At 42.2% G+C, this 22,558-nt stretch overlaps 2 protein-coding genes across 2 annotated transcripts in view; both read left to right on the forward strand.

The window, feature by feature from the left end:
• Positions 1-2,501: 2,501 nt before the first annotated feature.
• Positions 2,502-15,204, forward strand: kiaa0232 (KIAA0232 ortholog). The gene is made up of 8 exons (XM_076724530.1): positions 2,502-2,630; positions 4,779-5,311; positions 6,318-6,458; positions 8,231-8,300; positions 8,426-8,510; positions 8,648-12,029; positions 12,225-12,333; positions 14,118-15,204. The coding sequence occupies exons 2-8, from the start codon at positions 5,075-5,077 to the stop codon at positions 14,132-14,134; spliced, it is 4,041 nt and encodes a 1,346-aa protein (XP_076580645.1). The 5' UTR covers positions 2,502-2,630; positions 4,779-5,074; the 3' UTR covers positions 14,135-15,204.
• Positions 15,205-18,244: 3,040 nt separating this feature from the next.
• tbc1d14 (TBC1 domain family, member 14) overlaps positions 18,245-22,558 on the forward strand; it is a 30,110-nt gene continuing 25,796 nt past the window's right edge. Inside the window, exons 1-2 of the mRNA XM_076724790.1 lie at positions 18,245-18,760; positions 20,742-21,516. Coding sequence (XP_076580905.1) covers positions 18,712-18,760; positions 20,742-21,516 — 824 coding nt within the window. The 5' untranslated portion in view covers positions 18,245-18,711. The remainder of the gene's footprint in view (positions 18,761-20,741; positions 21,517-22,558) is intronic.

The following is a 22,558-nucleotide window of genomic DNA, read 5'->3' on the forward strand; positions in this document are numbered from 1 at the left end:
GTGCCCTAGATGATCTAGATAGGCCCATTTAAATTCTGCATTCTTCATTGTTGCTTATGAGGTTGTGTTAGGACACAGAGACAACGTAAACAAGCGAGCCTGTATAATATACCACGTGTGTATAGCTATCTACCTCTTGAGCTGGGACTAATTAAGGATTTACCTCAGTGACCCACCCTGTGGATGATAAACCAGCTTCACTTCAGATGGCACCGAACTCACCGTTAAGGTGGAAAGAAAAGAAAACCTTGTAGGAAACATTCTGCTCTCACAAACATTCAGCGTAATGAGTAAGAAGCAACCCCCCCCCCCCCCCCAACACCCCTTCCCCCCATCTCCCTAACCCCCTTCCTGGGAGAGGATTAAGGGGCATCTTTTAACTGTGCCATCTGCTCCAAATTGACTCTCAATTAACACTGGCAAATGAGAAAGCTGTCAGAGCAAAGAGCAGCTGCAGATTGAGATGTTGCTCTGTGAATGTTAAGTCGCCACAAGGTTGCGTGCCCATCGCTGAGGTTCAGATGAGATTTTGTCAGTGGCAGAAAAGACAGAAACAGTTGGCGGGACAGAACAGACAAAGGGGGAAAAAAAATCCATCTTAACAAATCTCATATTGAGTCTTTGGGCTTGTTCTTCAAAAGCTCTGTGCCTAACGACTTCCTGAAAAGGATGTTTTGCAGTGTGTGTGCAGTATGTTGATGGTGAAAAGCCACACAGCTTCCTCATCGATCAGGCCTCTATGTTGCAGAGGGTCAATTTGTGTTTGGCCTTTGGCTGCAGCGCTCTGGCTTCAGATAAACATCAAAAGCTCAATATTAGTCTGCAAACTGGCCCTGAGGGACCCTGGGAACTGTAGTAAAATGACAAACATTGCCTTTATGGCGGGTCAGTTGTTAAATACGCACACCTCACACACACTTCTGCACTCTCTTAAGTTTTTGCACTCAGGTGCACATGCGCAAACTCCTCTTTGCTCTCTCTACACACACACTCACCACACATTCACTTAAAAATAATTACATAATGCAGCAAGGTGGCAACGGAGCACAGGAGTGTGTGTGTGTTTCTATGTGTATTTGGGTGTGTGTAGAGGCAGGAGTGTAAACAGCTGGTCAATAGGCCTTATAGGACTCATCTCATAGGTCATAACCCCTGGGGTCAAAGGGCAGATGAAGTGTGCCACACAGTGGACCCCTGACTGGGGGCAGGTGGTCAGTCTAAATAATAAGCACCACCCCCAACACACACACACACACACACACACACACACACACACACACACACACACACTGGTTAGTAGTAACCTTATCTAGTAGCTTTGAAAGGCAGGAAAAGGTTGCTGGTTCAAGTTACAAGATCTCACTATACTGTGCCACTTTTGCTCTTGAGGAGCAGTAGCACTATAAATAGTACTGGTAGTAATGGCAAAACCACAGTTGTAGTAATAGGAGCGGCTAATAGAGGTACAGTGACGGGAGCAGTATTGATAGTAGTGATAGTGATAGTGATTAGTGATTACAATAAGAAGTAAAGCTGCAGGAATACTCTGCTTTGACCAAACAGTGATAAATAAAGAGAAGGCATGAGTGATTCCTCAGTTGATTAAAGTAAAAACAATCAATAGCTTTTTCTGACAGAGGTGCTTGTATTTGTTCTCCTGCTTGATCTCCACATGGACAATTACGATGAGTGCTCGTGGCCAAACGCTGTCTCATCTGCTGATCTGAGTCCAAAAAATGGTATAATTCCAAGCTATGAGTGTGAGATCTTTCTGCTAATGATTATGCATTCAGTCACACCACGGGAAAGAAAGTACAATATTTCTATAGAAAATCAGGAATCTGAACTCAAATAAAATTAAATAAATCAATCTAAAATCAAATTTGGCTTGTCAAAGTTTGGTTACTTTGTCAGAAATATCATTGAAAAAGTTACATTTTGTAAAGAGAATAATTACCGGTTCTGTCTGTGGAAGAAGCCTAAAAACTCAAAGCTACAGCCAAAAAATAATGATGCTGTAAAACCATATTATTCCATTAATATTTTCTATTTAGACATAAACAATGTTTTTTTTTCTATAAGAGTTATTTTTGTTTTGTGTATTTTTATTTTGACAAATTCCTTCAGAAGCAATCCCGAAAGAAAAGATTGAATCACTCTGTTAGTTCTCAGTGCTGAGTTCAATCTGCTCAGAGTCATTCATTATTCTCCTTTACTCTGAGTACAAGTGATAAGAGTACTAGTTGGGCTTCTGATGCAATACCCCAGCGGAGGAATCAAACCTATACGAATAGGACGGCAGAGGTTTGCCTTGTTGCCTGGATACGAACGCGGAGGGTGGCGCATTCAGGAGTCCTTCACTGAATGAAACTGGGCTTTCGGTGGCGGACATTGTGGCTCTACGTATTAAGCGTCATCCAGGGCTAACCTCCCTCCTGCTTGAGCCGAAATGTCGTCAGTTTCCTTGACGCTGTTGAAGAAGCACTGGATGTGAAAACAGCGCCATTTCTGTCGGCGTCCATGATACGCGATGCTACCGCAGCGGATTCCAGAGCTCGAGCTCGGAACGGCAGCGGGAGAGAAATAGCCGCTCCCCTTTCGCTGCTCCTCTTTACTTCAGCCCACGGCAGGTAAGTAACCCGGCTGAGGGTTTTCTCTTCACCCAGTGGTGTTTTTGCCTCCGTTTAGTGTTTCATGTTTAGTCATGATACTCTCTCGCTGTATGACGATATGGCGTACATTTTTGAAGGGAAACGTCTGACAGTCCTCTGGTAGCCTACCGGGGCAGCTGCTCCTCCTCCCCCTCGGTCACAACAACAATCGTACGTGAAAGCACTTATTTCAATTTGAATTGCACATCTCTGCTATATTGTATTGACTTTTCGCTTATTAGTTGCTACGTTTCCGACTAAAAGTTTAGACTCGGCCTAACGGACGATTAGTGCTGTTTGCTAGCTAACTATTTAATGGAGAACCGTCAGGGCTCGAATGTCACCGTATAGAAACAGCCTTCGTCGTTCACCTGCCCGATGTAACGTTACCAAACTAGCGTTAGCCTTCGATGGGACGGGGAGACAACCTGATTCAATTAACTGAAAAGAAATGGGCCCTGTCTCATCCGAATGGTACATGTTCGGTAAACGGACATACAGTAACTGTCTAATGACAGCAGACGAACAGCTCTGGGCAGCTAACTTAGCTCATTAGCTAAAGGTCGGTGGTCCAGCTAACCTTGCCGTTTGACTGCAAAGTGACGCTAGCTAACCGACGTTAATATCAAAAGTCAGTGGAACGTTACTTGACACTTCACCTGTTACCAAATCACCGATTCTGTGGTATATCTATATGGAAATGACATTAACACTTAGCTAACGTTAATTTCAAGTATCGTTCTTGTATGTTCTGTAGTTGCTCTGCTCTAGCCCAGCAATTTAATGTTAATGCCAGTAATACGTATTTTCACAACGTTACAGTACGCCCCTAGTAAAGTAGGTGGCTCGCTTCTTGACACTGAACAGATTATTTTGCTCCTTTCCATGCCAGAATAATTTTCCTAAGTAATGGGTTGTCGGATAAAGTTGGAATGGGATCCGTGCAGTCAGGAGCTAGCTGCCGGGGCTAGTGAGCATTGAAGAAACAGCTGGGTTGTAGGCACTGGTCAGCCATATTTAGCAATTATCGATGAAGCTAGCTAACCTTTCAACTGTTCTCCATCAGTATTTATTTAACTGACACAATGTCATTCTACGAAAAGGTTATGACTGCTGTAATGGTGTGGTTCCAAACTGCAAAGCTTCTTATTTTGCCCTTTTGACGTCCCTAACGGCTAACCTATAATACGCTACTGTTGAGTGACGACCGGGCCAGCCAATCAAGTCGGTGCAGCCTCCATTTGCTCTTCACGTCGTTTCCCTAATCCAGTGCTGCCACACAAAACACATGCACTTGACAGAAGGGTTTTCGTTGCCCGTTACCCAGTCAGTTACACACATACATACAACTGCTGGAGATTGCTTGTAGTTGTTTTGTCATGGGCATCTATTCAAGTCATGTTCGGTTTTATTACTCACAGTTGAAACTATTATATAATGTTTTTTGTGATTGTGATAGAGGGAATGACAAGTAAAAGTATGAATTAAGTGGGGCTTCCTGTTTTAGGAGTATTACAAAGCTTTGCTACCAGTTGGATGCTTCTGATGTGGCTCTGTGAACTTCTCCTGTCACGTAGTTCTTATGTTTGATTGCATTTACTTAACATGAGGGTCACTGTACATACAGAGTTGAATAACTAGGATGTTTGAGATACTTTCATATTAATGTGAGGGGTCATTTGTAGGAATACACATCATCATAGTTTAAAGCTGATTCTCTGGTTGTGTCATCAGTAATTCTGGTTGACCTGTTCATCATTTTAAAGAGGGCTTACCACGACAATATGTCATGATTGTGGCTGCTGTCTGCATTATTTAAAGAGCTTGTGCTCTCTCAGGAGCCCATTAGTTTGCTGATAAGCAAGGCTATGAACAGTCATTAAAAACATCCTTTGGGATAAGGAACAAAACTTTTATGTTGTGGTAGGATCCATCATGAAATTTGTCCTGTTTTTTTCCCTTTAAGTTCAAAGAAAATCTAAGTTCCATTTCCATTTCCGCTTGTTTGGCTATGTGTAGGGGTTAAGCATAAGGTCTTTGACTGTGTCTTTTTCTAATTTTTCAAATGCTGGAATTCAGCATTAAAAGTTATTTCAGAGAAACTGATGCATGCTTGCTCTGTTTCAGGTCGTGCCGGTGAAGTAAGACGAAGCCTGAAAATGGAACCCTCCGACTGAGACGCAAACACGTCTTGTGTTTTGCTCAGCAGCTGACATCTATCAGCAGCATAAGCCATGCCTGACGAGTAAAATCCCCTTTTTTGCTCAAAGCAATAAAAAAAGAAAAAAAAAACATCCTACATGTCTCCCCATGTAGAGCCCCCTCAGTGCGTCCTGCTGGAGTGACTGCCCCCTCTTCCCAAGGTTCTGCCTCGTCCTCTCTCTGTACTGCTCCACCTGAGAATGGCCAACACCTGAGGTCCCATGCGTCCAGTGAGCACCGATTCAGACGGTCCTGCTCCTCCTGAAAACCTCTCTTGCCCCTTCCCCCTCGTGGGCCCCCTGCCTGCCTCAGAGATGTCCTTGCTCCAGTCGCTGGGTCCAGTACAAAGCTGGCTTGGCCAGGAGCTTGAGAAGTGTGGGATTGATGCCATGATTTACACCCGCTATGTCCTCAGCCTTCTCCTGCATGACAGTTATGACTACGACCTGCAGGACCAGGTGGGCTTCCATAACCTTAAAGGGTTATTTCTAGTGCTTAGGAAAGAAAATCATAGTTTGTGTTTTGCATTATTAAATGAGTGGGCAGTGGGCTTTATTCAGGAAGGGAAGTTAGTCTGTGAATATAATGGCCTTGTTAGCAAAAGACATCACTTTGCCAGGAGAGGTTAACAATGGGGCTTTTCTTTCAAATGTTGGCTCTGTACCATAACTGAATAATTCCTCCTTTGATTTCTGTCATTTGTCATTACATGTATTGATACGCAGGTTGTTTGCTGCGTTTGTGTACAGATTGTTATGCTATGGAAGCCTGTATCGAAATTTTTATACACACTTAGTAGGGCTGCATCGAAAAGTTTGAAGCTTCATTATAAGGTTGACGTTCAAAGTCTAAATCAACATATGTAAGATCATAAGGTTGTGGTGTTTTTGCAACTTCACTGCAGAGGATTGGGATGTTTATTGCAGCGTCAGCTATATCTGCTGCCTTACCTTTGAAACACAGCTCTGCTTGCTCACCGGAGCAACTCCAGTCTGTGCATGTGCTCTTCACTGTTGATAGGCTAGTACTCGTGTTGTGTAACCAATCAGATAGCACTGTGGGTGGGACATTGAGAAAGACTACAGAGTGGTGACTACAGACAGAGAGAGGCAACTGTATCAGAGCTATAAATACATACAGGTATATTTATATGTATTTATATATATTAATGTTAATGAAACTCTTGAGTTGTATTCATTAAAGAAAGTCAGTTTAATTAAAAAAAGACTATTCAGTGTTCATACTGAGAATAGTGTTCAAGGATTTTTTTTAGGGTGGTGATGTCATAACATGACCACAGACATTCAGCTCATTCAAAAACCTCAACAGAAGCTTTGAATGTAAAAAAAAGGACATTTTATGCAGCCCTAACATTTGGTATATCATTTGTGTAATTTCAATGTTTTTCTTCTGTTTGTTTTACTGTTTAACACTAGTTTGTCCTTTGCGTCTTTTCTCTGAAAGGAAAATGACATCTTCTTGGGCTGGGAGAAGGGAACTGGGAAGAAATGGGGCAAGAGTAAGAAGAAAGGTGGGACCGACCTGAGTCTCGAGGAAATGAAGAAGCAAGCTGCTGTGCAGTGCCTTCGCTCTGCATCTGATGAAGTAAGCAGTCCTAGGATTTTCATGATGTTTATGAGGAGTGGTGTTAATCAAGTAATTCATAGTTAATCAAGCTTTGTTTTTCTGTACTGTAAAATAATCGTTAACTTAAATCACTCAAGCTAGTTGTTACTTCAGCATTGAAGCAGGAGCTGTTTGACCTGCCACGTCTTTTGTGAAGCTTTTGAATGAAAATCATTCTGAATACAGAAGACATGAGGGCGTAATTGGTATAATTATGTCAGGAATTTGTTACTGTAGTATTCCTTGTTGCTTGTTAAGGTGCAGTCATGCAGATATTAATCGCATAAATCACGGTGAATAGACACTGAATAAAGCTGTGTCAATGTGGGAGGCTAAAGCATTTCAATTAGTTTTCATCGGAAAGGTTATATTAAGGTCAGTTGTTTAAAGTTGTTCCTTCACATGATAAATGCTATCCTCACTTACAGTGCATAGCCCTCAAAGGAATTAATTTGCATGTGAGCCTATATCCCAGAAGTATATTAATTTTATCCCATAACTTTGAGTGAGTGAAAAGGCTACTGGGAGATTTGCTGACTTTTTTTGTCTGTGCAGTAGGAGGTGGGAGGGAGGTGTGAGTTGAGAATGACACAACATAAAGCTGGAGGGAGGGTAGGGGGAAGATTCTGCAAGGCAAGAGGAGGAGTGTTGAGCTCTTCTCTGGGGACTGGACTCTGCGGTCTATTTTTTAACCAGCACACGCTGCACAGGATTGCAGCAGCGAGCAGCAGAGTTGGTCGGCTGTCAGCTGACCAGCATTAGCACAATGATGCAAGAGGAAGCGCAGGGCAGGAGAAAACTTTGCTTTGTTTTTCATGAGGTGGCATGGTAAGGAATATCATTTTCTGGAAGAGTGAACTAGAAATGAGTGCGCTAAAGAGTCTGGCAGGACTGGTACTGAGGAGCAGCTATGATGTGATGTGTTTGAGCCTATTTGCTTTGACAGTGCCTACTTGGTCTAAGCTAGCATTTGAACATGGTTGTGTTGTTAATTTCCAACCTTTTTTTTTTCATATATATATATATGTGTGTGTGTTTTTCACATATCATTTTGCGCAATTTGATGAAGACAGTAAGCTAACCAGGATATGTAGTAAATGTTCAGTATCTCAGAACTTGGTGAGGCAATCACTCATCCTGTTGCATAGCCCTTTTTATTTTTATTTTTTTGAAAGCATTTCTCCACCTAGCTAAATATAGCACAGTCATGGCCGAGCATGCTTAAGCTCTCATAAGTCAGCTGGCTTGACTTGTGTCAACCCCGTGCCTTTCATTCTTTCTTTTGGGTCATGTTAGGGGTCAAAGTAGAACTCCGCATTCTTATCGATGATGACTGGGTGTTCTCAGTCATGGTTGTTTTTGGAGATAAGAAAAGAAATTATTATTTTGTGTTTCTGTCAGGGCGTATTTTTTGGATTCTTGGGATAGTATTAAATGTCCCACTTGAAATACGTTGACACAATTTTGTTTTGTCAACCTCTACAATATGTCATCATCAAGAGTCATTCCTGTCATTCCTATATAGTAAGATTTTCCATTTGATCAGCTTGTCATGAACATAGAACCTTTGTCAAATATGGTTGTATAATGGAATGTGCTCAAACCAATTCTAACTTTTGTTCAAGCTCAAAGTTGTAGTTGTCACATCCGCAAATAAATTTGTGCATCATGTAATGAAATTGATATCAGCTGTCTATCGTTTTCAGTTTGAGTTCTTAAAAATCTGTTCCATGTCTTTCTCCTTTGTGCAGAACTCTGGAATTGAGAGCCTGGTTGAAGAGCTTTGCTCTAAACTAAAGGACATCCAAAACAAGCAGAAAGGTTTGAGTGATACCCTTTATTATCAGAATATTCTTATAGAATAGAATGTTTTGATTAAAAAAAATAGAAAAAGGTGAACAATAACTGCTCTAATAAGATGTTTTAATGTTCAATGTCTTTTACAGAAGAAAAACAGATTCAAAAGAAATCTGATGGCTCTCAGTCTCCAGAGCGAGCTGAGTCCCCCTCTTCAAAGGACCAGGTGGAAATGTAAGCTACATCATATATATTGTTGCTATGAATATATGTGTTTAAAAAGGTGACTGCAGGACACACCCATATTCATTTGCTTATTTACTGCTGTGAAAGTATGTTAATCAAGCTTTCTCTCTCTGTTGTGACTGCAGGTATTATGAAGCCTTTCCTCCTTTGTCAGAGAAACCTGTTTGTCTCCAAGAGATCATGACGGTGTGGAACAAAGCTAAGGCCTGTGCATACTCAAGTTCATCATCCTCTGCAGCCCCTCAGACCAGCACAGACACCTCTTCCCCAAAAGATTGCAACAGTGAAGGTGAGGCTGCAAAGGAGCGAAACCTCGAGGCGTGTGGTACCATCACTACTGTGACCAACGAAAGAGGCCAGCAACGACGAAGCAAGAAGGAAAAAGAAAACCGATACCATGGCGGTGCAGCAGCGGAGGAGAAGTCCACAGTCTACTCTAAGAGACAGACGAGACACAGATCTGAGGGCAAATACAGACCCAGATCCTGGTCTTCTGGCTCTAGTGAGGCTGGCTCAAGCTCAAGTGGAAACCAGGGTGACTCTAAGTCATCTAGAAGCAAAGCAGTTAGAATAAGGCACAAATCCAGGGAGGCTGCAAAGAATAAGAGAACACGCAACAGTGGGCATGTGAAGCTGCAGGTGAAGGTAATCGACAAAGAGGAGCGAAGAAATACAGGAGGGAGCAGTAGCAGCGCCACTGGAGGCGCTGCCAAACAATCACAGCTTTACAAAAAGGGGAAGAGACCTCTGAAGGAGATTCGTAAAGATCCAAGCTGGAAGGAAGCAAAAGAGTCCGGAGTTGAGGCCAGAAACAAAAAGGAGTATATGGAGGAGCCACTTTGGTACACGGAGCCCATCACAGAGTATTTTGTACCTTTCAGCAGCAGACAAAGCAAGCTGGAAACAAAATATCGAAGCAAGGTAGACTCTCCCGACGGCTTCGCCTTGTCAGCTGACATGGAGAGGCTGCCGGAGAGAATCCAGGGAATCTGCATTGCCAATGAGAGCAACCAGAGAGCATACCTAGCAGCAGGCTCGTTTGTGGATGGGCACTTTGTGGAAGGGCCTGGCGAAGCAGAAGAGGAAACTGCTGAACTCACTGGGACCTCAAGCTGCCCTCAGCCAGAGGATAGTAGAGATTTAGATGACAAGCATCTGTCTGAATTCACTCACTTCTATGAAGTTGATATTTATCAATCCATATTGGATACTAGTGCCTCAGACTCTATACAAGAGAGTCGGATCTTAAGCATGATTCGACAAAAAAGCAAAGAGCAAAGAGACGTTGAGGCAGAATGTTGTTTAGTGTTAGATGGCCTTGAGCAGCAAGGGAAAAGTGCAATACGGGCGGACTCACAGGAAGCTTCGGGATCTGTTGGATTCTTCATGGAGGATCTTGAAAACATGGCTCAAGTGTGGGGATGTTATTCACCATCTACTTCAGAAGATATAGATGGAGAAAGCTTTGTAGGAGACTCTCCCATTCGGCTCTCCCCCCTTCTCGATAGTGTTTCATTCACCCTGAGCAAACTATCTGGAAATCTGGAGGAGCCACCTGTTCCTGAAGCCACCAGTGAACCATCTTGTTTGAACTCATCCTGCTTCTCTCTTTTTGAGCTGCAGTATGACAGCCCCACTTTTCCTTTTCCCCACGACTCACTCACCGTGTGTCACGAAAACAACACAGATTCTAGTAGCTGTCTCGACCCACATTCTAATAAACAGTCTCGTTTGCTAATATGGACCAAAAATAGTGCCTTTGACGAAACTGAACACTGTTCTAACCTTTCAACACGAACTTGCAGTCCGTGGTCACATTCAGAGGAGACTCGTTCAGACAATGAGCAGGGAAATGTTCCAGCAGAGGATGCTGCTCAAATTGGCAATGAAGAGATTGATTGTATAATCCCGCCTCTCTCTGGTACCTATCTGGAGGATGAAATCTTGGATTTTTTGCAAGAAAACTCTGGCCATAAGTCTGAGGAGGTCAATGCAAGTACAGCATCAAATCAGACCTTCACCAAAAAATCAAAATTGGAGTCAATTTGTGGTATAGCACTGGAAGAGGATGAGAGTAAACAGTACAGCACTGGCATGTTTTCGGACAACACAAACCAACACAGTGATGACTACAGCTCAGGGATAATAAAGGACATTTGGACTGCAATAGGAGATGACAAATCTGTAAGGTCAAGGCAAGGAGCAGAAAAACCAAGCAAGGCGCTATTCTCAGATGAGTCAAGCGGTTACTGCTGCAGTTGTCTGGAAGTGCAGGCAAAAGGAGTTCCAATTCAGGGACCTCAGAAAAAGGCAGTGCAGCGATCAGAATATCACCTTTGGGAAGGCAAGAAAGAAGAACAGGACTTAGCCAAAAACAAACTCTCCAAGGTAGATGGTGCTGGGGATTACATGACTCCGTCCAAGCCCTGGGACTTGAACTCTGACAAGGAGAGTACGTCATTCATCCTAGGAGGGGTGTATGGAGAGTTGAAGACACTAAGTGGTGATAAGAATTGGGCTGTTGTGCCGCCAAGTGACACCCAAGATAGTCTGCTCCAGTGTGCCGCTGCAGCTGCATCTGCTTCTGGCACAGACATGCTTACCATCACTGGCACAGATGTGTTCATGAACACTGGCAGCTGCTTTGCCCCTGGGCACAGGCCCCTGTGGAGGCCTCTTGTGTCCTTTGGGCAGAGTGACCAGGCCATTAGAGGAAGCGGAGATGGATTGAATAAGGGATTTTCTTTCATCTTCCATGAAGATTTGCTTGGATCTTACGGAGGCTTGCGTAGTGAGGAGCAAGGTTTAGAATATCCATTTGCATCCTTCAACCTGAACAATCCCTTCTCTCAAGTCCTCCATGTTGAGTGTTCTTTTGAGCCTGAGGACATGGCTTCGTTCAGTCCGGGGTTCAAGCCCAAATCTATTCTTTGCTCAGACTCTGAGAATGAAGCCTTCCACCCACGAATATATGGCATCAACCGGACGCAGTACAGGGCCATTCGCATTTCCCCCAGGACTCATTTCCGACCAATATCAGCCTCAGAGTTGTCTCCTAGTGGAGTGAGTGATTCAGAGGCTGAGACTGACAAAGAGGAGATGAGTTTTCCCGTCCTGGCGCCGGTGGACGTCTTTGATGATCCTCAGGCAGACCTCAAACCTCTGGAGGAGGATGCAGAATGTGAGGGCCCTTATTACGGGAAGTCAGAACTGGAATCTGGTAAATTCTTACCCAGATTAAAGAAGTCTGGCATGGAGAAGAGTGCCCAGACCTCTCTGGATTCACAGGAGGGCTCCAGTACCCTCCTGCCAATCGCTGAGCAAGAGATTTGCTTAGACTGCAAAACGACAGCAGCTGCATCAACTGCAGGTGAAGAGACAGACGTCTTAGTCTGCAAGATTCAAACGGATGAATCTTCAGGAGAAAAACAGTCCTGCTTATGTTCGCCAGCAGGTCAGATCCCAAAATATGGGATTGCTTATGACTTTGTTGGAGATGTGCGAGAGGTGAGGGTTTCTTAAAATGATCTCTGAACATTCCCAATCTGTACTGATCAGTGTGCTAGCAAATGTATGTAAACATATTGGCCTAACCACACAGTGTTTTATAATCCGTAACAGCTCTGAAAGTGGTTCCACCTGTGATGTTTTGGGTGGTGGTTTACTGAAACACACTAACCACTTCTCATTTGTCTTGTTTAGTTCCCTCTATTAAATGTAAGTGGACAGGGAGGAACTGGCAACCAGCAAGATGAGTGCTGGTGGCAGAACACGCTCTGTTCCCCCCTTTTCCCTGGATCTCAGTGTACAGGTAAACCTGTTTTTGAAAACATTTTGTGAACTTTTACCATTTTCTTCACAATACTTTGTTGCAAAACATCAAATGAGTGACACAGTTCATGTGTTTTTCATCAGTATCAACAAATTGTTTTAAAGGTTGAAGTTATTAGGCAGTATAAAACTTCCAGTCCTGAACTATGACAAAACATACTATACACATATGTTCCAGCACAGACTAGTGATTGAAATCTGGTTTGAAAGTGAGAAACCTTGTACCGGACCATGGATTGATCACCTCGTGAGCTTGGAGTTGTTACTGTATTGATGTCCAAGGCTGATTTACAGGACTGGTAGCAGAGCTGATCAAGACATTGTTTAAATTTAATTCACAAGCAAAGAGAGAGTAACCACTGTTTCTGCCTGTTATTTCACTAACACTTTGTAGGTGGACTTCACCTCTAAAGTGCTGTTTTTGATTGAAACTGCATTTGAAATGAAGTATAATGGTTGTGGTGGGATGAACAAAGGCTCTCCAACTCATTCCTAAACCGTTGTGCCACCACAGATCCACACTGACACAACAATCTCAATAGATAATAATCATATACGTATTATAGAAACAGAATATATGAAGTCTGTGTATTAATAAATGGAGTTATTTGTCACAGCTACAAAACAGCTGTAGATTCAACTCCAACAGTTGAAGTTACCAACACATAACACAGCAATAACAGTATTAGCCTAAATATAAAGGCCATTAACTGTAAGCATGTTAGAGAGTAAAGCTGGTTTAGGCCACAGAAACAAAGGAAACCAGGAAGGAAATGAGAAAACGCTACATTTCCTGTGTTGGACCCAGCACATAGCCAGCCCTGCAGCAATATTTACATTCTGTTCTCTCATCTTATCTGGTCACATGACACCTTTTAGGATCTGGATATAGTCACTCCAATTGTTTAACAGGTCAATTGAGTGGAGAGTGTAAATCTATAACATTATCTCCGAAAGAGGAAGCCAGTGGGAAGTGACCCCAAAACACAATGCATTTTATTGATTGTAAACCATGATTGATATCCGTTTGAGCAAAGAATGATCAGTCATTGCCTGTGGATTCCCACTGTTGCAGATTATTAACAGTAGACAAGGTGGCAAGCTGTACAACAGATACAGTGTCAGGATGTCACTGACCTTTTTCAGCACTACACTTTATTCTTTATAGACAAGCAGGTGACTTAATCAAATGTTCGAGGCAATTAAATTAGTCTGCTGAGTTAACTTTATTTGATACTTAGGCTATCTGCTGGTAACAGTGTTAGCTTGCTTTTGCCCTACACATTCAAATGTGTTCACACCGACATACGTCACCTGTCAGCTTTTAAGACACACAAGGAACTGCTCATAGAAAAAGAGCTGGATTGACCAAATATTGATGAGGTTGTACAATTCTAGAGACAGACCTGTACTCTGCTGACCACCAGCTTCTTCCACTACAGCCACCAAAATATGTGAGCTATCCAAATAGCATCCCTATTTTTGGTAACGGTGGCAATTTCAACATTTTCAGCAGAAGTTGAGCTGAAATTCCTCATTAGGCCACAGAATCTGAAGGGTCACAGCAGGATAGCTGACAAACACTGCAGTGTGTTTAAACTTCTGTGAAGTAGATACAGTCTGGAGACCTCTAGGCCCAGTTAGAAAATGTAATGAATGCTGGAGATAAAGGAAGCTACATTACAGCGAACAGTCAGCTGCAGCTTGGATATTTTATTTTACCTGTGCACCAGTCTTAACATTTTGCATGACTTCTTTCTCCAGGGAGCAGCAACATTTGAATACTCCAGTTTTGCAGAGGACACCTGTCGTTGAGAGGAAACCTTCCTCTCCTTTTGTGACTGGACCTCTACCAGCAAAGATTCAGGGTCATCTCAGAGCTGGAAAACCTAATGTAGGCTAATTTTCTGAGACCCTCCCCCTCCAGAACCCCCACACATAACCCTGCTGGTTTTCATTTACTAACTTACAACCTTGTGTAATCAATCAGATCAACAAAAAGTGAGTGAAAATAGGAAAACTCAAAAAATATGTTCTGTCTTTGAGTGATGCCATGTGCGGACATGCATTTTAGGCATTTTAGAATTTGTTTCATTTGATTCTTCTGTACACTGGTCCTCATCCAAGTCTCACAGTTAGGTAGTAGGGACAATCTTTTGTTCTATCCTCGTCGGTTTTGTTCCCACCATTTTGCTTTTGAACTAGGATTCTGGTAGTTGGTGGTGTCTGAATGGTTGTGCATGTGTGTTCGTCCAGCCAGTCTCACTCCTCTTTTTCTAGTTGAACCTAATGTTGTGTGAAACAAGTGCTATCACATCCTCTACTTTCCATCTTGTGTTCAGAAAGGTAATACAAGGATGTTGAGATTTTTGAGTTGTGTAAGAGTTTGAGAGTTTCATTTGAATAGTTTGTTTGGACGACTTTCTGAATGTGAAGTAGAGAATGTGTGCAGCTTTCTTCTAAATATCCCGAAATTCCCCATGTGTGAAAAGTTATCATAAATGAGTCTGATTTTTGAATGGTGATAGTCTTACAAAAGCTAGTAGTAGACATAGTATGGTTTTGTGAGGCTAAAATAATAATAATAAAAAAATCCTAAAATACAAAAAAAACAGGAAATCAAAAGGAGTTTTGTTGAAAAAAATACTAATAATCTACTTGAAATGCAATGCTGTAAAAGAATTAGGGGGGAAAAAAATAAGTTTGTGTTTTGGGGTAAAGACCCATCATGAAGAGACATAAGTACAGCCATTTCTGCAGACACCCGTGTTGCAACTGAATGAAACTTTGTTTTATTTTTTTGTAATTTTTATGGTACAGACTATTGGTGCTATAAATATGTTCAAAAATCTTTTGAAGTTGCAGTTCCATACTATGGCTGTGATAAGTAGACGGCATAGCCTAGTTTTGTTTGTAGTCCAGACAGTCAGACTCCATGAACACCTTTTTGCAAAATTGTAAAAGAAGAAAAAAAAAAAGAAGTTTTGCCTGATGGCGGTTCTTGCTTAATGTGGCTTGGTTTTTATTTTAAGGTAACCTCTTAGTTGTTCAGGCCTGTAACAGCTGAAACAGAAATACTTGCAGGTATTTAAATCTCAAGTTTCTACACATTTTTTTTTTTTTTTTTTTTTTTTTTTTTTCTTCAGTTCATTGTCATCCCCCGAAGCAGAAAGGACAAAATCAGCATTGGCTGGTGTTTAATTGTCCAATTTGTGCTGCAAGTAAACAGATATATAACAAAACAAGTGGCGGGGCGATTGTCAAACCAAAAACAAGGCAGAATTACACTAAGGTACAAATGCTTTTTTTCCATATGAGGTGTGTTTTTATTTTTTATTTTTTTTTGTTTTACAATATATCTTGTTGAAATATTGAGTAAAGTCTCACTATGTGTGTTTGCGTGTGTGTGTGGCAACAGAAGTTGGAAGGCACTGGTTCAGAATGAGCGGACCAGAACTTCACCTGAGAGAAACGTGAACGCCTGCAGGAACGCTAACGTTCGCAAAAAATGCTAAAATGCACCCCCCGAAATTTGAAACACACCTGAACAAAATGGGCTCCGAACCCTCTGAGGTGCGGTCGGACTGGCCTTTCTGGTGACCAGTGCTTTGAAAATTAAAATCGAGTTGAGGCTCATGCAGACAAATGCATCGTGCATTCCTTAATACCTGCTGGTTTTTTTTTTTTGTTTTGTTTTATTTTATTTTTTTCAGGTTTGAGGACGGTAGCTGGGTGATTTATTTGTCACGATACCATGAAACTGAAGCACAGATAAACTAAAACCATCCCTCCATTAATGGGTTCATAAAACTATATGAGCAGACTCGCTGTAATGCACTGTCGCAGGTAAAGGTGTCTCTACTGCGGGCATGGCTTTGGAAATGGTTTCCTCATTTAGAAAAATGCAAAGATTGTATGTTAAGGTCCAAGGTTTGTTCAATGCTATGCCACCTCAATTGAAAAAGAACCCCCTACCCCCAGTAGCTGAATGAAAGGTACTCCAACTTCAGGGTCTTGTCACCTTTCTTTGACAGTCATCAGACACTCAGGAATTTTTTGATATAAGCATACTGCATCATCTACACTCAGACCTGTGACAGTGCATTGATGCATTAATGTAAAACCTTTCTTTGATTGTAGAGCAGAAATTATTGACAGGAGTTCTTTCCAAGCAAACCATAGAGGTGGCTGTCATTATTTTAGAGCTATAGTTTTAGGGGAGAAAAAAAAAAAGAAGAAGAAGTAAGCCATTGTAGATTGCATAAGCAATGCGGAGGGGAATTCAAGAGTCCTATGCAATACCTTGGCGCATGTAAACATTCAAGAATATATGGAGACAAGTCATTCTGTTCATTTTGCATGTTGATTACTTTGAGTGAGAGACACCTGAGAAAAAAAAAAAAACATGGAATGTGTCTAAAAAAAAATGCAGCATGCAGACATCACACTCCATCTATTTATGTTGGATTAAGCAACAGATTTTGGTTTAAAAAAAAAATTACAAGTAAGGTTAAATCAGTGATTGAATGTTATGATTGAGCGCGCGCGCACGCTGTGAGTGAACGTGTGCGAGAGGCGAGAGGTCACAAAACGCACTTACATTGGAGTGGAAAGGAATGCATCGCACCTTTCTCCATTTAATTCTTCCATTTTGATAGGCCGTGTTTAAATACAAAAAAAAAGAAAAAAAAGTGTGACGAGAAGATGCATTCAGTGAGGGTATATGCATTTGGAACGACACTGAAAAGGGTCGCCGAGTTTCGATTGCACTGCGGTCTGAAGAACATATCCAGCACTGAAAACTTGAGTTTTCCTCGTCTTTTCATTCCCACCTAGATGCTCCTCCACCCTCCCCTTTCCTCCGTGTTCCTAAATCCCATCTGTCCCGAGTAGCTCTGTTGTTCTAATTTCATGTACACCCTGAGTAAATTATTTTGTTTCATTGTGGATTTTCTTAACATCTAATAAAGGAATAAACCAAACCTCAGCCTGTGAACGTCCCTGCCTTTTTCTTTTTCTTCCCTTTTATGTAGTGTTTTTGCCAAAGTGGTGATGAGTCAAGAGAGGATGCAAGTGCAGCTTTATATCTGAAATCCGTATCTTCATGGTGACGCTAGAGGGCAGGATGGGGATGCAGAAGAACAGCCAGCTCCCTCGCACTTCATATCATCACCAGCCACTGTTTTCTGATGATGCTCAATAGGCTACTATCTTAGAAAACTGGATCATTTGTGAGTATTTTATCACCTAAAAAACAAAAAAGGGCCATATACTATACCATCCAGAGGTTGTAATGAACTATTCCTATCGCTTTTGTGCTTATCAGCCTGTATGTGACATTTTTAAGGCCAATTTCTGGAGTAATGAAAAAAGGTTTAGGTCCCACAAGTTCCAAAGGGGCTGTAATATGAGTGTCAAAGGACATGCTCCAAAAATCATTCTTTTTATTAGGTATTGTCGCCTATTGTTCTGTTTTCCACGTTATTACTCTTCTTGATTAAGTTTGATTAATTGAATTGTATTGATCAATTGAGTCAGGAAGAGGAATATGGGTTTCACTCAATATGGCATTTTTTTTATTGCTGAATAATAATATATTTTAGAAATAGTATTCCAAATATATATGCAGAAAAACACTATTTTGGAGCCCGAAACTGTCGATATTATACAAATAAAAGTACAATATTTTTAACCTTAATAATAATTATAACATGTTGAAAATCTCTTGTAAGGCGGTAGTTTAGAGAAATGAACTTTCCTTACCTTCACAATGTTCGTCTGGAGATACTCAGGTTGCGAGGTCGATTATTAATGCCTTCAGGTCCCAGACAGGTGAATCCATCGACGTGAGCATTCTTGACTCGATTACACCGCACTCACGGCACAAGTTTGTTTTAAAATGGCGGCGGAAGCGTCGAGACAGGTATGAAATGTTAACGATACCGGATAAACTTGTGAAATATGCCTGTTCAGAGAATTCGCTAAACACCGGAGAATTGCTTCCTTCCCCGTAGAGACACCGTCAGAGCAAAAAAAAAAAACGGGTGTCGCATTTTAACTTCATTTCGTTCCAGTTGAGGAAGCGCTGGTGAAATCAGTGAGTTGGCGTCAACAGCAAGTGCACTTGGCAAGCAAGTCCGGTTCGACGCGGTGTTAATGTTAACGTCCGCCTGTTTCATCCAGACGTGAATTTATGTGTTTGTTCCGATACACGGCCTTAAACTGGCGCTGTTTTGTGTACACTAAGCTGCGTTGAGGAGGCAGGGAAGTGATGGTGGTACGGCAGTAGTCACAGCATCATCATGGACCGCCCCGGCCGGCGGCTACCTGCCACCCACCTGTAGCATCAATCAGCAGCATGGCGAACACGACCCTCGGTACGCAGGACCGGAGAGACAACGGCTGTGGTAGGTGACTATGATGTGTTGCCATTGTCATAGGTCGCCCGTGTGTTATCCTGATTAACCAGCATACCACATAAACTCTGCGCTGACACTGTTTGTGCTGTTCTCCCTGGCAGCATCAAAGGTCACGCCAAGACGCATTCAAAAAATGTTTAAAGTAAAATATGGCTTCGGATATCGTAAATTCACACCGCTAATAATCCTTGATATGAAGCATTTGTGAATTATTTAAAGCCAGTCTTCAATTCGGCTCATATTTAATATACATAAGGTAAGAAAATTGAAACTTTTAACCACTCAAGTTAGTACACCTTGTCTGGCAGCCCTTTGTGTTAGAACCCCGTCTTCAATTCGGCACACGTTTTAAGAATCAAGAAACTCTCCCTGGGACGGAATTTAAACTTCTAATCCCACAGTTAATAAGCCATGACTCATGATAATTTGTGAATTGTTGAAGCCAATTAAAATTTGGCACGTATTTAAATTACCAAGTGGACTTGGAGCTTGCTTAAATAATTTTTTTACTGTTATTTACTCGGACTTGTTCACAGCTCACCACCATCCTGCCAAATGTGTTTGTAAGACTGTCAAGGAAGTGATTCAGACAATTGAAAATTTCATGAAATTCAAATTCTGATGTGTTAATAACAAATACTGCAGATTGAAAAGAGGCTCTCAAATTTCTGTAAGCTGATAAAATCTCTTAATCTTTTTTATGCCACATGCATTGCAGTCTTTAAAGAAATACCAGTTTGACATTTAATTAGTGTCTTAACCCAAACAGAGAAGCACTTTGTTGTTCAGAGCTTGTGATATTATCCTCCCTAAACTGAAAGTGATTTCCTCCTGATACCTATTGATACTAGTGATATCATGACTCACAGAACCAACTTGCGTGTGCACTGAAATGGCTGGCATAGCTAATTAGACAATAGGTGTATACCTTGGTGTGACTTGTAAAGACAAGAACATGCAGGTGTGTGTTGGTGTGGCCTTTCGGTTCAGCCCTGATGAGTGACATTTTTATTAAAATGTAACACGTGCCAGTCAAGGATGCCAGTTTTTCAGCTGTACATCATAATGATGAGTTTTTACAGATTCTGCTGTTGATTGGTGAGCTGGTTGTAGATTATTTCCACCGTTGCACAGGAACAGCCCTGTTGCTGTGTTTTGGGACAAAGTCTACCAGGCTCACATGACAACCTGCTGGTCAGGGTTTAGAGCTTGGCTAAGAATCTGGCTTTGTGCGAAAACATTAGGCTCAGTGTGAGGGTTTGACCTGGAAAGTCTGTATATTTTGCCTTCCTATTTTACCTGCTTATTTAGTTAGAAAAAAGCAAGTGCGTGTATTCAAAGCCGTTATTGTCAGCAAGCACAGACGCTATTTCCTCAAATGTCAAATGCATCCGAAGCAACGAGGATTTTGTGAAATTCTAGCTGTGGAACAGAAATATCTCTGTTCATTAGAGTCAGGAGCTCAGTTAATGCAGCCTGAGAGCGTATACACGCTACCTTTAGTTTAGCTTCCCATCTGGTATTAAAGCATGATGTAGCCTGACTGGTGCCCCGTTCACATTACAGTACAGACTCCAGTTACAGCCGGCCCCTCGGGTCGTCTGGCACTTTGAGTCTTTTTAGTTGTTCCAAAGTACACAACGAAAAAGCTTCAGTGAGGCAGCCATTAGTCTTTCTGCTCCGGGCCGTTCGGAGAGTCTGTCTGAGGATCTGAGAGCAGCTGAAAGGGTTATATGACTGCGATATCTATCGAAGTGCAATCTTAAAACCCACCTCTCTAGCTGGCTTTTTATTATAGTGTTTTATGGCCATTGTTTATTTTAGCAAGTCATTTATTTTATGGGAGATTTATGTAAAATGTTTACAATAAAGGCAGTTTTTTAGTTAATTAAATCCTGGTCAGTGAAAAACTTGTTTGGAAAAAAAATGTTTGAAAATTGACCTCTGTGCATCTCCTGTTCTTTTGAAGGTGTGTCTGGAGGAGCCATTGTGGAGAATGGCTGTGTAGTGAAACACCCGACGTCCTCTGACCTTCACGATCAGACCGGCAACCATTTCCATGAACCCAGCATGACCCCGCACAGCCAGCCCATCTTACCCAGTTACAAGCCAACCTGCTCCTCTACCCCCATCTACTACAGCAGCCCCCAGAAAAGCTACTCAGACCTGAACCAGGACAGCCACAGCTTGTCCTCCCAGGACTCAGGTATCCCAACTCTGGAGATCAACCCTCCAGAGCCCATCCTCCATAACCACCAACGCCCAGGTGACGGAGGCGTCATCCTGGACTCCACTCATGACTCTCCCGCCACTTTACCTTTGGATGATGACAGCAACGCCATCCGTAAATCTTCCACCTTCCCCCGCAGCGGATATGACTCCATCCGCCTCTTCAGTCCCGCCCTCAGATTATCCGCCACCACGGGGATGAGTGTTGGGGGCGGAACCTTAAACCGCAGCGATGACATCTCTGTCTGCAGCGTGTCCAGCATGAGCACCGAGCTGTCGGTCTCCAATGAAGATATCTTGGATTTCACCGTCACCTCTGACTCCAGCGCCATCGTCACCTTAGAGACGGATGACAGCGGCACCGCTCACTTCTCAGACGTGACGCTGTCATCGTCACTGGGAAACTCCAGAGACTTGTGGAGTCCTGTACGACCACATCCGGGGACAGGTATTTTGCGACAGGAAGAGGATGGCAGACAAAAGAAACTGGGACCTCTAGCAAGCTTATTCAACAGGTAAGTTCAGATGTGGTTCAGGATATTAGTCTGTACAAGATAACTCATATTTACAAGGGGTATTTAGGTTGGTGTCGTATGGTTGGTCATATACACAAATCTTTACAAGATGTAGAAAAGACAGTTCATCCTTTACTGCCATTTCTTCCCTCGTCCATTTATGAGCAGCATATTAACATTTACTAAATGTTAGACTACAGTGTAGTCTATTAACATATTAACCACCGTTTTTTATGATGACTGAATTATATTAGAAAAGTAAAAGGGATACCCCATTTAAACATGATTTTACCTCTTTTCACTCCATTGGCAATATAAGGGAACATGTCAGTGAGGAGTAGCTTACCCCATAGTGTAGGTTAATTATTGCATGTAATGTGATTCATTGTCAGAGTTAGACAAAGGATTACGCATCGTGACAGCATTTGTTTTGGCAGAAAACCCAAAGTATATTATATAAGTACAAAAGTCAATGTACCATGGGGCATGTCTACCAAGTACATTTGCATGCAGCAGCAGGAGACACACATAATGACGCCGCACACAGCACAGGAGGCTTTCCTGTAACAACAAAACCAGCTGAGCTTGTGTTGCAGTGTGAAGTGTGGCGATGACGTTAGCTCTGGCTATGTGAAACGTCACAAAGAACAACTTTAGAGAACAGTTTCCCACAGCCAGCCTACTGCTGTGGTTGTTATTTGACCTCAAATGAGGTTTAATGTTCACAGTTTGGTTTGACTGTCCCTCAATATTCAATACTGAAGTTTGCAATAGATGCTACTCGCCACATGATCTGCCAAACATGATGTAACTCCCATTCTATGAGTGTGTGCGTAGCCCTGTGCCTGCAGTAAAGCACATGGTTGTTATATCCTGTTAATGCAGGAATGACAATGTTGCAAAATCCATGTTGTGGTAGAACGTCACGCTCGAGACGAACCCGGTGTACCATACAGCCATAAGTGGAGGCTGAGGTAGACACAGATAATGAGTGACTGCAGTAAAGCCCTGTCTGTACATTCCATCATCTGGAGATAACAAA

The sequence above is a fragment of the Chaetodon auriga genome, chromosome 24 (genome assembly GCF_051107435.1).
Source record: "Chaetodon auriga isolate fChaAug3 chromosome 24, fChaAug3.hap1, whole genome shotgun sequence".
In the NCBI taxonomy this organism is placed as follows: Eukaryota; Metazoa; Chordata; class Actinopteri; order Chaetodontiformes; family Chaetodontidae; genus Chaetodon; species Chaetodon auriga.